This window comes from Falco naumanni, chromosome 9 (assembly GCF_017639655.2).
Source record: "Falco naumanni isolate bFalNau1 chromosome 9, bFalNau1.pat, whole genome shotgun sequence".
In the NCBI taxonomy this organism is placed as follows: Eukaryota; Metazoa; Chordata; class Aves; order Falconiformes; family Falconidae; genus Falco; species Falco naumanni.
In genome coordinates this window covers 50472182-50487570 of record NC_054062.1, presented here as the reverse complement: position 1 = coordinate 50487570, position 15389 = coordinate 50472182, and the positions used below count along the sequence as shown (strand labels likewise).

Sequence of the window (15389 nt, the reverse complement as noted above, 5' to 3'; positions counted from 1 at the left end):
TTCTGCAGACTGAGCCCAAGTTGCTGAATTCAAGATGTATCTGTATTTTAGGTAGTCCTAGCTTCACAAGTTGGTGAGAATAATGTGTTATATTCTTGCATTCACACTTTGTGATAGTATAAAAACACACAAGGCCAAAATAAACGTGACACAAATTATCTGTCTAGTAGACAGTTCTGGTGCCTAGAGTGTTATCAGGGAAACCTGATTAACAACGGGGGAGCTCTCGGCCCCAGTCCTGCAGCTTCAGACAAGCAGAGGATATAACTGAAATGGACAAAAGGGGCGTATCAATATTCTTAAGAGGATCTCCAATTATTACTGTAATACAGTTCCTAATCGCCCACATCACAAATAACCCATCCTAAACAGCCATCACCAGAATGTTTATTTTGAGATCTTACTCCACATGGTCCCAGGTCCACAAGACCCTGGAAGCAACTTATTCACCATCTCCAAACCATCCTTGCACACTCTCATTGCTTCCCCCTTCATTCTCCACACAGTTCTTCCCGCACTGAACCAAAAATGTTTTCTCTGGTGACCTGGAAGGAGCTGTTTGTGCCAGTGCTATCCATCAACTCTGACCCTTCTCCCACAGTCCTCATGTTTAATGAGAACTTGAGACTTCGGGAGTTGGGATTTGGAGCATTTGCCCCGATGTTCAGATTCAAGACTGCTTCCTCTCACATCAGAGTTTGGCTCTTCCTTCATGGTACTTACTTCAGAAGGATCTTAGAACCAGCTTTTATGAAAGAAGTTTTGCTACATTAGGGACTATTGCTCACATGCAGTACACCAATTAAAGCACAGCTTTTTTTCTCTTCTAATAACACCCTTTTTGGGTGAGCGTTTGCTGTAGCAGAAAGCAAACCGAGCTGTGCACTCCTCTTGTCTTTCACCAACATCAGCACGCTCAGGTCTAACTGTACATCGATAATTTACAATTACAGCAGAGCCAGAACCAGAACCTGCTTGAAACCAGAAGCTTCACAAAAGTGCTCCTCAGGAAGGTGAAAATTACACAGCCTTTATTTCCTGGTGACTGCTGACAGCACTGGAGTGCAAATACGAATCTCCTAGACTGGTATTATTCACCCAATTAATACCCTGCTAATGATGTCAGGTTTAGACCTAAATTAGCCAGCCGCATTGTTTATCGCCACTTTACACCCTCCCAAGGCTTGTCTGCGTGTAACCCTAATCCAAGTAGAAAGAGCTGACAATGTTGGGATGCCTTACAACCACTGACCTCAGGAAAGTCATTCATGTCTGTCATCTCCCATTTGTAGTAAGCACTAGCACAGACTACAAAACACATTTTCCATACAATGAGATTATCTGCATTCCCAGGGGAACGGACCGATCTGCATACATTGCACTGCACGCAAGCACACTGCGGTGCCCTTCTGATACCTGCACAGCAAAACTGAAGATGCGAGACTAAAGCATGGCGTTGGAACCCGCTTATCTCATTTCTCCTCTTTACCCTACCCAACAATTGAGAAGCTACGATGAAAAAGAAAATACACTGCAGCCGATGGAGGTGCTCACAGTCTGGACTTGTTCTCGGTCCCTCGCACCCAGACCCCTCTCTGGAGGTCTGACAGTTTGGCAAACCTGTTGGCCAAAGCTAAAGAACAGAACTGCTTTTTGGCGGTGTTTTTTTTTTTTTTTTTTCTTAAACACCCACAAAAACTATTGATGTTTACTAAGAACAAATAGAAGTTAGTGTGCGACAATAATGCCGATAAGGAACTGTCTTTAAGCTCTTGTTTTTAACAGCTTGCTATTTAAATTATTTAACAGAAAGTCCCATAATAATGAAAAAGCCTTCCAGTGAAAGTATGCTGGCTTTTGGACTCCTGGAAGACAGTACAGTATAAGCAGAACTATTTGTGATTCTCCTAGCAACACATCCTGAGCAGCATCCTTATACCGCGAGTACCAGCTGTAACACTGACAAAGAGTTGCACAGATTTACATGGCAAAATAATGCCCATAAACCTTTCCTCATATTTTTCATAGTAGCAATAGCTGCATAGCACAGTAAGAAAAATAAGCATAATTCTTTTAACAGTAACGTGGTGGGTTTTTTTTCCAGTACACTAAATTCTAGCAAATGGTTGACATTACGACAACACTATGAATTGACAGGGAGTATCTTTTGACATTGGATTTGTTCCGATACAAAGTTAGCAGTTACTAACTCAGAGCACAAGGGTCTGTATTGTTTATAGTGCAAGTGCAAACCTTCTGTTGGTGTTATGATCAGTTGCACAAACATATTATGGGCAAAGTAACCCTTATTGTACAGAATTTTATCACGTTGAATGGATTCCTTTTAATTTTATGCATGTAACAATATAAAAGCAACAAAACCCAAGTACTATTAAAACTTGTGTTCAGAACATGTAGTAGACATGTCAAAATTACAGAAACTAGCATATACTGGCTTGTGCATTCAGGGAAGTTGTTTTCTAAGGAAAATTTTAGTTTGTCCTACAATAGATCCCTGTTCTATCTAAAATTCTACAGGCCTATGGAATCATACATTTTATTTGTTGCCTCTTAGTTCAAAAGCTAATGCTCACAAGAGCATTTAAAGGCATTTATTGTCCATCTCAGCCATTAGCTAGGGTATGATTTTTATACAACATTCTTACAGAACCTACCAGTGGATGGAAGGGGGAAAAAAGGCAAATCAAATGCTGTATGATCATGTTTATGCCAAAGGAAGACTTTCAAGGCAATTACAAGTCTATCATATGTCATCGCTGAATCTAGATGATTGATAGATCCAATTTTTTTAAACTGTACTAAGAACCATCACAACTCTACCAAATGTTTGTACTTTGCAGTGCAATGCTTTATGTCTAAATAATGCATCCCAAAGCCAGTTTTTGCTGGAGAATATAGCCAAAACCTAAAGGATTAGTCTAAGTTAGTAGATTTCGTTTCAGTCTTTTGGAACCTCTTAATTTTTTTCAGTAAAAATATAACATCCATGCCCCTCCCTTTACAAAGTGTAATTTTGCTAGGGAGCTCACAGGAGCTTTCTTTTCAGGTATGCACGGCAATAACATAGGTGAGAAATCTCCAAGTGTCTCCAGACCACAGGCTGAAAAGCACCAATTTAGGCAATGGTAGTGATGTTCCGTAATTCATTGCAGTGGTGCAAACTTCTCAAAACCGGAAGACTGTAAGGTTAGGGCAGTTCACCCTCCGCTTCATAAAATACAGAATACGTAAATGCAGCAGTAAGAACAAATTCAGTATCGAGCAATAAATAAGGAAGTTTGGGAAAGAGAAAAAGCAAGTTCAATGCCTAGGGGTTTCAAAACAGATGTAAAAAGAAGAAAAATACTAGTTTGATATTTACCAGCACTGCTAACTCTATTATTCTACATGAATAATTCTGATAAAAGGAAGACAGACTGATCTCCCCCCATCAGTTTGTATGTCGATAGATACATTGGAGAGGCATTCCTAGTAATAGTCATCAGTACTTTTTACACCACAAAAATTGGGCATACCCACACCCTTGAGTTTACCCAGAAGTTGTATTTTATCCTCTTACTTCTCCATTAAAACTCTGTAAAAAATAGACGGAATTTCTGCAAGGAACTAATAATTAATAACTGGCTAAGATAATTTGTATTTTCCAACATGCTTATCAGTACAATTTTGTTTACTGAACATTGCTTACTAATACTTAGGATACTACTATATAATTTTAAAATTTGTATTGTAACAACACGGTCAGTTAACCTAACAATTGGATTCCTTTTAAAAGGCTGAAAATACGCAGTTAATGAAGTCAAAAGGTCTGAAAGTCAAAGAAATAACATGATATTAGAAGCAGTCTAACTCAAAATTCAGGAAAACATTTAGATTACCTGTAAAATATCTATCCTTAGGTTGCTACTACTGGTTTACACAATGGTATATTTAGAATTAACATAGAATAGGCTTCCATATCGACTTTGTATATATGATATCAATCCAAGCTGCTTTAAAATGTCTATTTTTAACGATAGAGGTGTACTATATTCTATGTATACACTTACAAAATCAAATAGGTTTTGAAAGACATACACATTATTAAATCTTATGATAGCGTTTAGACATAGAAAAATAGCATATGAGGCAGCAGGGATTTCTGATGAGAAAATACAGACCCAATATATTCTATATTCAGAAGCCTAAAGATGTTGCAGATCACTGTCGAGCCTTCCTTTACATGGTAAAGCCCAATTACTTGCAATCCCTTACATTATTTTTCCTTTAAGCTATTACACACGCACAGAAAAGCCATGTGTACTCTTAATACTGCACAGAAGTTTACAGCTGTATCTCTAGAGCCTTCATTTGGTCTGAAAATACAGAGACTGAAATCTATGCCTTTCATCTGCATTTGGAACTTGGAAAGTTTAACTCCTCTGCTTATTAACACCTTTAGCCTTTGAATATACTTCTGTCTCATAAAACTGACAGAAATGAAATGTAAATTATAAGGTAAGGTACAAATCTCCTTTTCCTTCCTTAACAAATGAGTCTGGAAATTCAACGCTATAATTCACCTTGTAGTGCAGTGACTTTGCAGAGTTTTGGATTAAGAGTGGAGGTCCTGCAAAGATTTACTTACGTACCTAAGCTTTACCTGCTGGCACAGACTTGAACGGGACTGTTGGGAACCCACTGCTCCTCATAATTGAGGCGTGAATCACATAAAATAGGTCTCCTTCCTTGGAATGCCCATTACATTGCTGAACTGAGGGGGAAAAAAAAACCCTGTACTGCATCAATAAATGGACAACTAAAAGTGAAGGATTTATTTAATTGAATAAAACTATGGAGAACCTGAAATAATAAAGGTGGTGGTTTCCATAACTTATGCTGAAGATTTTATACTAACTTAAGGCTTCTCTGTGCATCACTTTTTTTTTATTCTTCTTTAATAGTTTATTTCCATATTCAAACATAATGGAACGCTATTTAAGGGTAATCAGCCAGAAGTTTATAAACAAATCAAGGCTAAAAACTGGAAAAAAAAAAAAAGCTCTGTGATTACTTAAAGATTTAGCTTAGCAAATCATCTCGTGCAATCAGGGTTTGTTTGGAGTAACTGCAGACAAAAAGTTTAAATTTATTAGCTGTATTTAATTGGCATCAGCAACTAAAATTCAAATTCAAAGTCTTTATTAGCCCCCTGACAGTGTAAGCCATAAAGTCTGCAGTACTTATGCAAACTGAGAAACTCGGTCTCAGTAGTTTCCTGAAGTATCCAGCAATCCTGCAGCTTCTGTCGTATTTCACTGCTGCACATTTCACGTGTGCCAGCCTTGCCTTGTCATCCAGAAAACACTGCTGAGCTGAGTCGTGGTCAGTGGAATTACCGGCGAGGAGTGCAAGGAAAGGAAACACATTACGATGAGATTTCCTTTTCCAGCCTGGGGTCTGGGTGCAGGCGGTGCCCCTGGCACGCTCCCATCTCCCAGGACATTGGTACGGACGCTGGCACTAACTTCAGTGGAAAGAGTGCAGACCTGCAGCACTGTCTGAGCTCAAGTACAGGTTGAACGATTAAGCAGGGTCTCCCAGGAGACACTGCCGCAAACGCTAGCGCCTGAGCAAACCAAAGCTTGAATCAACACCTTGTCCAAAACAAAAATGAAACGAACCAAAAATTATTATATAAACTCTTCCATGTTAAACATTTAACTCACAGTCAACTGTTTGCTCAACCGTTCTTTTATCAAATGTGCACATATAGTTCTCCTTGGAGACACTGAGATCCAAGTGAGGCTTAAAAAAACCTGGTTCTTTTGGTTGTTGTCATTCTTAATCACAGATATCTATAAAATTATTAGTCCAAGTTACTAGTGGGAATAGAAGACTCTAGATTAGCTAAATCAATCAGGCCTGCGCAACTGGGAAAGGGAGAGAAGCAATTTTTGAAGAATCAATTTATTGGCTATTAAAGACATGTTTAAAATTAACTGCATCACAGAATACAGTACCGCATTTATCTATTTCTATTCTGTAGAATATTGCCAGACTCCTGGCTTCATCTGAGTTATGGACTCCATTAATTCCATCTGTTAGGTCATTCCAAACACACCCAGAGATCCTGCAGTCCTAAAGATTATGGGATTCAAACAGTACCTGAAATAATCTGAAAATTTGGACAGGTTAGAGGTACACTAATGAAATATCAAGCCAATACTTTAAAATAAATTGTATGTTAGGGGAGCCTACTGTCAAAAAACCCAAGTGCCAGAAAACTGACTTTGACAAGTCTGAGATATCCTGGGAGAGGTTCGTAATAAGTGACTTTTCAGATCTAACTACTGATTTTTGTAAGCCTCTTTTATGGGTAAAAACGTGTGCTCTCTTTTCAGACATAATTATTGACTATCTTACATCTTTGTACATGCAACATTTTATATTTGCTACAATTTCTTTACTAGTGCATGAACTCACATTAGCAGATTTGAAAACTAATGGATATAATGACTCTTGTGGTACTGCATTTAGGTTTTTGCTAAACTCATTAATTTACCAGACCATTATGGAAGATTTGCTTCCAGTCGTTCTACATTAATGAAAGTGCAGAGTTTTTAGTTTTGACAGTAGTTTTTACAACACATTTTAGCTGTGTCTAAAGCTGATATCTGTCCAGTTGCAGGCTAATGGATCAGGTTTGTATTTTACACAGCAACTCATTAATTACTAAAGCATTCCAAGATTCCTCCCCTAGACAGACAGACAGACAGACAGACGGACGGATGGATGGATGTCTGTATTTCCTACCACTACCACCTTTGGAAGCTGTGGAATACAAAAATCCTGACATTCAGATGTAGTTACTTTATTCCCCCCTCAAGAAAACAAACAAACAAACAAACAAACCCCAAACAAACAAACAAACAAGAAACAAAAAAGAAACAAAAAATCCCCAACAAACCAGTTTTCTATATTGGCACATCATGTATTAAGAGGCACAGGGATAACTGATCTTACCCCCCCATCCATAGCAGGGCACAAAGTACAAGAGAGCACTCCACCACCTCAATTTTATCTTCAGGCTTCACTCTAGCATTTCTATTTTATAATCCTTTTTCCACAAAAAGAGGGGCTTGGTCACCCTGGTATCAGATACTAGTCCGGTATATACACATCTAGTTTGAAAACTTGTATCTTGCAGTCTCAGATTCCATTACTTGAATGGTTTTCTCCTGAATCTTCCCTCTTTTTGCTGTCTTCTACGGACTTTCTGCTACATCAGACAGATTCAGATAGAAACTTCCCCTTCTAAAATGATCGCTGCTCATGCGTTGCTACCTGAACCTGGCAAGTTTAGATAGAAAAAGGCAAACTAGATGGATTCTAAAATCCTTCAGTTACTCGTTCGCAAATTACTGGGAACAGGGATGTAAAACGTGAAAGGAAAAAAAAAAATAGTGACACATTTGCATGCAATTTTTTTGGAAGCAATTTGATAACCCAGAAGACCAACCTTGCGGTATACAATTGCTTGCCATGCACATTTGTGTGTCTTAACAACTTTTGGGACATGTTAGTATTACTTTTAAAGACTCATAAACTTTCAATTTTCCATCAAAAATTAATTTCTCCATTATGGCTTTTTAATTTAAAACTCAGTGCACACTAGTCATAAGGATTCACTCATGCCACCGAGTTGACTTTGTAAAACATACGCTATTGTGGTACTTTACTCTTCAAGAGTTTCACATTTTTTATTCAGTAGACAAAAGAATTTTGATTAGAAATGTATTTCAAATACCTCACCTGAAAGTCCCTTTACTCATTTTACATTGTACTCTGAGACTCTCTGAGGGTACATCAGTGTTTAAATAGGAGATAACACACAGAATATTTGGATTAAGTGGGAATTTGGCAATTCAGTAAATCTCAGCATCAGGGAGAAATTTGTGCAATAGGAGAGTAAAAAACGACAACTTCAAATGAGGTGTAAAAATTAGGTCTTTACTATCCAGTTACTGCAGGTCCCATATGATCTGTACAGAATAGAGCTGTTGGGTCTTTCTGCTGTGTGCTGTGTTAAGCAGTTGGCATCTTTTCATCCTTGAGGAGGTGCTTATATCTCAATAGCAAATTAAGTAATTTCTGTGAATCATCACAGGTTTTTTGTCCGTTTGGTGTTTTTGGGGGTTTTTTTCAGCACTTCAGGATCCTTTGGGATAAGAAGCTTTATTATAAAGGCATATTACTGCTGTTAGTAAAGGATGGGTTGGTTTGCATTTGAAGCAAAACCTTAATTGATACAGTGCTTGCTTATTTCACAAACTTCAACGATTCTTAATTTTTATGCGTACAGCAGCACCAACCAGTTGCTGATAATAATTAATCTATGTCCAGGTTCTAGGTTTAGCTATGAGGTAATTTTTTTACAAAAACCCAAATAACGACACCTCTAATGACCAAGTAATTTCTTGCAAAGATACAGAGTACATTACACAGCAGAAACGTGTTTCACAAGCAAGCGTACTGTAAAAGATAACGCCAGTTTGCCACTTCTTGCTAGCAAAATTCTGAATTAAAGAGGCACTGAGGGTAGTCAGTGCTCTAGACTTTTATTTGTACAAAGAGACTTCCCCCACATTTTCCCTGTACTTGTTATTCACTATCAAGCAAATTCAGATGCCTTGTTTCCCAAGAGCCCACAATTGCCTCGCGGTGAGGTCCGAGCGCTGAGCTCGCACCCGCGGGGGTGACAGCCATCGTGTCCGTCTGGGACGGCCACCGGTGCCACGCAAACCAGGTTGAGCCCCACTCCTCTCTGAGGAGCAGGCAATAACCTATCGACATGAAAAAAGCTTGATTTTCCAGCAAAAAACATACCATAGTCCAATACGAAGGACTGTGACTTGGGAGAATCGAGCAAAAAGGTTGCGAGCAGCAGCATCTCAGTAAACACAGAGGAAATCAACTCAAATATTGCAAACCTTGTGGGGGGTGGGGTGGGGGGGGAAGTAGCATTTCTGTTGTAACATGAGGCTTTTTGACCTGTTTTTGAATGCAGGCATCATGGTGAGTAAAGAGCCCAGCAAATGCTTACTCACCGCCTCGGAAAGTGAAGTTGAGCCAGCAGCTTCACTGGCGCTGGAGATGAAATACGCCCTGGATCCCAACCGGCAGATTAAGAAACGGAACAAAGCTCTCCAGGTGAGATTTAAAGATATCTGTGAGGCCCAGAACGAGCAGAGGGACAAACAGCTGTCCGCCGCGCAGGATCCTGACAAGAGGGAAGCCAAGCCCCTTTCCTACAAAACAGCTTATCGCAAGTACATGACAGTGCCTGCCCGGAGGTCGATACCCAACGTCACCAAGAGCACAGGAGTTCAGACTTCACCCGATCTCAAAAAGTGTTACCAGACCTTTCCTCTGGACCGGAAAAAGGGGAATATTCTTAAAAGCGCCTCGACCGTGGACACCTTTAAGGGTCAAAACAACGGGTTTCTGATAGACGTTAAGGACAAGGAGGGCAGCAGCTCAGGGGAGGCCGTTCAGTGGAGCAGGAAGGCCGGCAGCCTGCAGACGGCAGAGTTCATTTCCCACATCAACGAGCGCGCCTACGGGGGCTCTCACGACGACGGGGCCGAGGCCTGGCCAAGCGGCGATTTGCACAGCTCTCCCCAAGAGCCGCCGCCTCTCCCAAACTCGGCCGACGCCGCTTCGGAGGAGCCCACCGTGGTCCAGCCCGGCCGAGGGAGGCCGGTGGCCGGGCGGCCGGGGAGCGAGGAGGCCGCCCAGCCCCTCCACGGGAGGGTCTTCAAGACTGAAGTGGCCACCGTTTATCTACCGGCGGCGGGTTCAAACGCCTCGCAGCACGACCTGCCAAACCTCGCGGCCGAGACCGACTGGTCACCGTGCCCGGCAGCCGAGGAGGACAGAAAGCAGACCGCGCACCTCAACGGGGTTCAGCCCCAGGCGGGAGATGCTCGAGCCTGCTCGTCGCGGGCGCAGTGCCAAGCCACCGAATGTAATGAACAGACCCTTCAGATAAACGTTTCGCCTATGGAGGAGACCCAGCCTTGCCAGACGGCCGTTGCGGTGAGCGAGGAATGCCAACAAATCGTGCCTCACACAGAAGTTGTGGACTTGAAAGCGCAGCTTCAGATGATGGAAAATTTGATCAGCTCCAGTCAGGAAACCATAAAAGTGTTGTTGGGTGTTATACAGGAGCTAGAGAAAGGAGAAGCTCACAGAGAAGGGTGAGTAGAAGCTCTTTAAATGAGTGTAAGCGCTTTTAAATGCCTTTTCTAACAAGTGCCTGCCCTTGAACCTGCTAATGTATGTTTGCACCCGCTGCCGCTTCCCCGCAGCGCACCAAGATGTTTCACGTGGTGCTTCTCACACCGGCTAAGTTTTGCTGCTTTAGAGGCAAGTCCTAGGGAAACCTGCCAGCAGTATTTGGTATCTGGTTGTCCTAGGACGTAATTAAGTAGTTATTTAATGAAGAACCTATAAATCTCTTCTCGTACCTTTTCTAACGAGCACAGAACGAGCCGCTCTCCAAACAGGATTAGTGAGGATGCTTTCAAATCAGCAACTTGTATTAGCTGTAATACCTCACACAGCATGAAAAGCAGCAGAAAAACCTTAATTCTGTAAGAGACTTACCTTTTTAAGATTAAGGGATATTATTACAACTCTTAATATAATTCCTTTAATGGCGTATGAATCTTGTCTGTTTTACTTTCACCTCCTGAATTTTTAATGATATTTCTTTTAGAAGGAAATTAAATGAAAACTTTGAATATCAGAGTCTTCTTTAGAGCATTCACGCTACTCTGCATACAACATACAAGCATAAGGAAAGAAAGTTTTCTTTATCCCCCACTTAGGTTACTTAAATCAGCCTATAAAGCATTACAAATAATAGTGACTGTAACACCGTACAACCTTTAGTTTTGACCTAGGCAGTTCAGCCTGCCTCTTACATTACCTTAACAAGCATTTTGCAGACTTACTCGCCTGAGTTCACTGACCTTTATTTCATGAACACACCTCCAAATGCATGTGCGCTGTTCGTGTGGTTTTTAAATACTTCTGTAATTAAATCATAATTTCTCAGAAGAAATCTGTATTCTGAAATCAGAAACCAGTAGCTCGTGCTACTTGAAGCAGCGTGTTTTCATTTGAGTCAAAAAGGTACATCTTAAGATTGTAACTCAACTCTTTCTATAGGAATGCAGAAATCATTTTGTAATCCTAAAATTTCAAAATGTTTTTCATTTAAAAAAAAAAAATCTTAGCCGTTGGACAATGCTGTCAACACAGCCTTAGCTTATTTTACATCTGATTATAATATTATTAGAATACATTGTCAAAGGCTAGATCTTCAGACTAGGAAGCTTCTTGATCTAGCTGAAAGCAGCACAAGCTTACTGATTATTTTTTACTTATTATTCAGAAAAAGTATTCCTCTGACTTTCTTAACTTACAGAAACTGCAAGACAATTGGAAAGAAGTGACATGCTGCTTTTCAAATCACAAAATAGAGAAAATATTTCTTTATCATAACTCATCATCTGATCATTGAGAACCTGATGTGTACGAACAGACACATCTACCCACAATCATCTGCTATAAATACCAGTGCTTCCTCCATACACTTATGTATCAATATTTTTTTTCTTTTCCCAAAGACAGTAGAACAACAGGTCAGCAAACACTTTTTTTTTTAATTGCCCTCACATATGCAGACCCATTTAATGTGGCCAACATTAGGAATGTAGCCCTGCCCTCAGCACAAAAGAAGTCTTGCTCAAAGTGTCAATGACTGCTCAAACCTTCAAATAATCCTTCTGCAGCTGTGAACCTGACAAAGCTGTAGCCTATATTAGCCCTAAAATAGCAGAACTATCCATGAAACCCAGTTCTTCAAAATGTCTCTCCTGCCTCTTGCGCACACAAACTTGTGTATTACGGTCTGCAAGATTACATTGTATTTGACCAAAAAGCGCCTATTTATTAGCCCTTCTTTACTTTCCCTGCAATGGTTCCCCAGCAATGGCTGGGGAACCTAAAGACACATCACATATTTTGAAATCTTCTCAAACACATTGTGGTGTGTGGAAGAGACAAGTAAAATGTTTTAATGATTCTCTGATGCTAAATGTAACATTGCACCAGTGGACGAGGTTAATTATAAAAACTGGAAGCAAAGCACCTACAAATCAAAGTGACATTTCAGATAGGGGGGTTGTTTTAAACACGATGACATGCAAAGATGCTGCCTTAAAACTTACCAAGAGCAGAAAAGGGTTTCTGCTTGGAGCCACTTCCAGCTGCTCTCCCATGTGCGCTAGGCATGTCCCAAACATGCCCCCTCCAAGCTAGATATGGAGGATGTAGAGGTGGGGAAGGAGGAGAGGAGGGAGATGCATACTTGCCTATTTTCTCCTGTTTTAGGAATTCTTGTATTCCAGATCCCTCTAATTTTCTAGCACCTGTCTGATTTTTAAGGAGATTCCACAAAGGAGTGCAGCATTATGCTTGGGACATTTCTGTTCTCCACTGATCACACTCCAGAGCTGAAAGAACACTCTGTTCTCGTGCAAAGCACCAACGCATTATTAACATGAAGCCTGTCTTTATCCCTATTTCTCTCAAATTAGACAACTATTTCAATAATAGGTTGCCCCATCCTTTTATTAGAATAATTCTTCTCAATTATTGCATTCATTTCTAGAACATTATTGCCAGAGACCCACCACTGTCTACATCAACTATTACGTATCTTCCCAATTTTAGCATGTTGATCTTTTTTCCTTTTATAGCCAGGTGTTAGGTCAGTTTATATAACAAGAGATTTAAAGCAGTACTACTGCTACGTCTCTGCTTTCTGTAGCATATACAAGTCTTCCATCTGCCAAAACAGAAAACAATGTTCTGTGTTTATGGCACTCTCCTGGTTTCCTTATGTATATTAAATTCCTTATGTATATTAAATATTTCCTTATGTATATTAAATATTTCCTTATGTATATTAAATTCCTTACAGTAACATATATCAAGAAACAAATACAAATAACACACTGCTGGTAAAAATAAAAATAAAAAAAAAAACCCAAACAAAAAACCCCCAAACAAACAAAAGAAAGGAAACCCCACCAACCAAAACCCCAAATCCACAGGTAAATTTCTTAATCTGATTTTCCTCTCTTCGGGAAAATCAGTGTTCTTTAAGTGCTGTTGTAGTGCCATGGGACTAGTACTCAGTGGATTCATTTTCACTAATATGCTGTAGGTCTTGAACTGCTATTACTGCAATTCATCACTAAATGAGCCTATGCCAGCAAAATTGTATCAGCATCTCTGAAGATGGTAGTGTCATCCTTTGGGTGAATATCATCTATGTATACTTTCCAAAATGTCAGTACCACATTACCTGCAATTAGCAACAACATACAGCACTCAGCTCTGCTGAAAAGTGAAAAACCACTGGAGAAGGAAGAGAAACACAGAGCAGCTCTAACATCTGATGGAGCCGAGGGCTCAGATCACCCTGCCAAACCCGAGTCTTTGAGGGTGCAGTGTGACCTCCCTCCTCCTCTGACCTGGGATCAGGCCCCATTTATCAGTCACAATGCAAAAATTCAGGCCATCAGGAAACACAGCTCTTATCATCAGGCACTGCATAGATTTAATGTGTTAAAATTATCTAAATAACACATAGCAAACTTGGGGATGGGGATAGAAATCATTATCGCTAGCCTGTGACCCCCCACTACCAAAGGAAATTAAACCTGAGTATTTCTTACATGCACCATTATATCCTAAATGTTAGGCAAAATGCTAGTTATACTTCAATATGTGAAAGCTTCTATGCAAAAAAAATTACATCACAGCAAAATGCATTCGACAACCTATGTGTTAAGTCATGCATGGTTAAAAGCAGCAGACCTACAGCTTCAATTAAGACTCCCAGCTCAAAGATGAAAACACGCTGAATGATGCAAGGTGCAGCTTAACAACAGAAAACTGGTTTTCTGTTCTGAATGGTTTGCTTTGTCTTCTAGTAAACTGTTAGCAATCTGTATCAACTATAGACATATTTGTCTGGTTCAGATACAGTGCATCCAATTAAGCAAGCCAAATTGTCCTTGTATGGAGCCTCACTAAGGCTGACAGAATCGAAAGCAAAATGCAAGTCACTAATTCCAAAACCTGGCTAACAAATGCCCACGAAATATATAACAGAAGATGAACTGATAAACAAAAATACTTTGCTGCTTGAGAGCAACCTATCCTTTAAATCCTTATTGTGAAAAGTAACAGTAATCTAGGCCTTCTCATTATACAACAAATCAGCAATTTTAATAAACTAAGTACTCAATTTGCCATACAAAAATAAGCCACAGTATTTCGACTCTGACAGGCCAACTGCTACACATTAGATAAGAGTTAAATGAACCTGTTTCAGAGATAATTTATATTAATTTATTAGTTGACAGTGGTTCAAGAATTTAAAGAGCTCTCAACAAACATTCTCATGAAACAAGCAGTCCCAGGCTCCTTTGAAGAGGCTTTGAAAGAACATGTTCTCATGGACAGAATTTAAATATAATTTCACATTTTCCAATTAATAAGGGATATCTGTGCCTCTTACTATCGTTTCTAAGCAGAACACCCACCCCCCACCCCCGATACTGTGTGTCTGGATGTATGTTTGTACCAAAGAGGAGAGCTTCACCTGGTGCAGAGGCAGCATCCTCACCCAAGTACTTCTGTCCTAAAAATATTGCAAGCAGCCGTCCTCAAGGTCACAAGAACTGAGCATAAACTTATCATCCTGGCTCAAGAATGATGGCAAACGAAAGTCAGATAGCCAAAGCAATTATTTCCCAGATTGTTTGCTTTGCTTCCTTTTAGAAGCTACTTCAAGCCCAGTTCAGCTATTCAGCTCAGATGAAGGAGACAAGAGCAAATAACAACCTCTGCTGTCTAACTCAATCCATCTACACACACGAGCCAAGCCAATATTCTTAAAAAAACTGGGGAGTTCCTTAGTTCAGTAAGAAGAAAGCTTAAAGAGTTTACAAGAATACAGCTTCTGAAAGCACAGCCTTCAGAAGTAATGTGCTAGCTGCATAAATAATGACATGATTTCATTTGGGATTTCCCCTCCTTTTTGGTTTTGTTTTGCTTTTTTAATTACAGAAGTGGCAAAGGAAAAGTTTAAGAAAATAGTTTCTGAGAGAAAACCTAGAAATGGATGGAACCAATAAATAGTAAGCTTAACAATAAAAGGCAGCTGCACTACAAATAAATATATGAAAACCAGAAAGAATACAACAAATTCCATCTGTGATGCACAAACTGTATCATATACT

The 15389-nt window shown here is 39.9% G+C and overlaps 2 protein-coding genes across 4 annotated transcripts in view; one reads left to right on the top strand and one right to left on the bottom strand.

Moving 5' to 3' along the window:
• DOCK1 (dedicator of cytokinesis 1) overlaps positions 1 to 15389 on the bottom strand; it is a 319815-nt gene that overhangs the window by 172572 nt on the left and 131854 nt on the right. The window lies entirely within an intron of this gene.
• The window catches only part of INSYN2A (inhibitory synaptic factor 2A), a 51279-nt gene that overhangs the window by 7015 nt on the left and 28875 nt on the right, over positions 1 to 15389 (top strand). Inside the window, exon 2 of one of the 2 annotated variants that reach the window (XM_040605771.1) lies at positions 9071 to 10262. In XM_040605771.1, coding sequence (XP_040461705.1) covers positions 9076 to 10262 — 1187 coding nt within the window. In that variant the 5' untranslated portion in view covers positions 9071 to 9075. Of the gene's footprint in view, positions 1 to 936; positions 10263 to 15389 lie in introns of those variants that run through there. The other variant, XM_040605770.1, reaches the window with a different exon arrangement.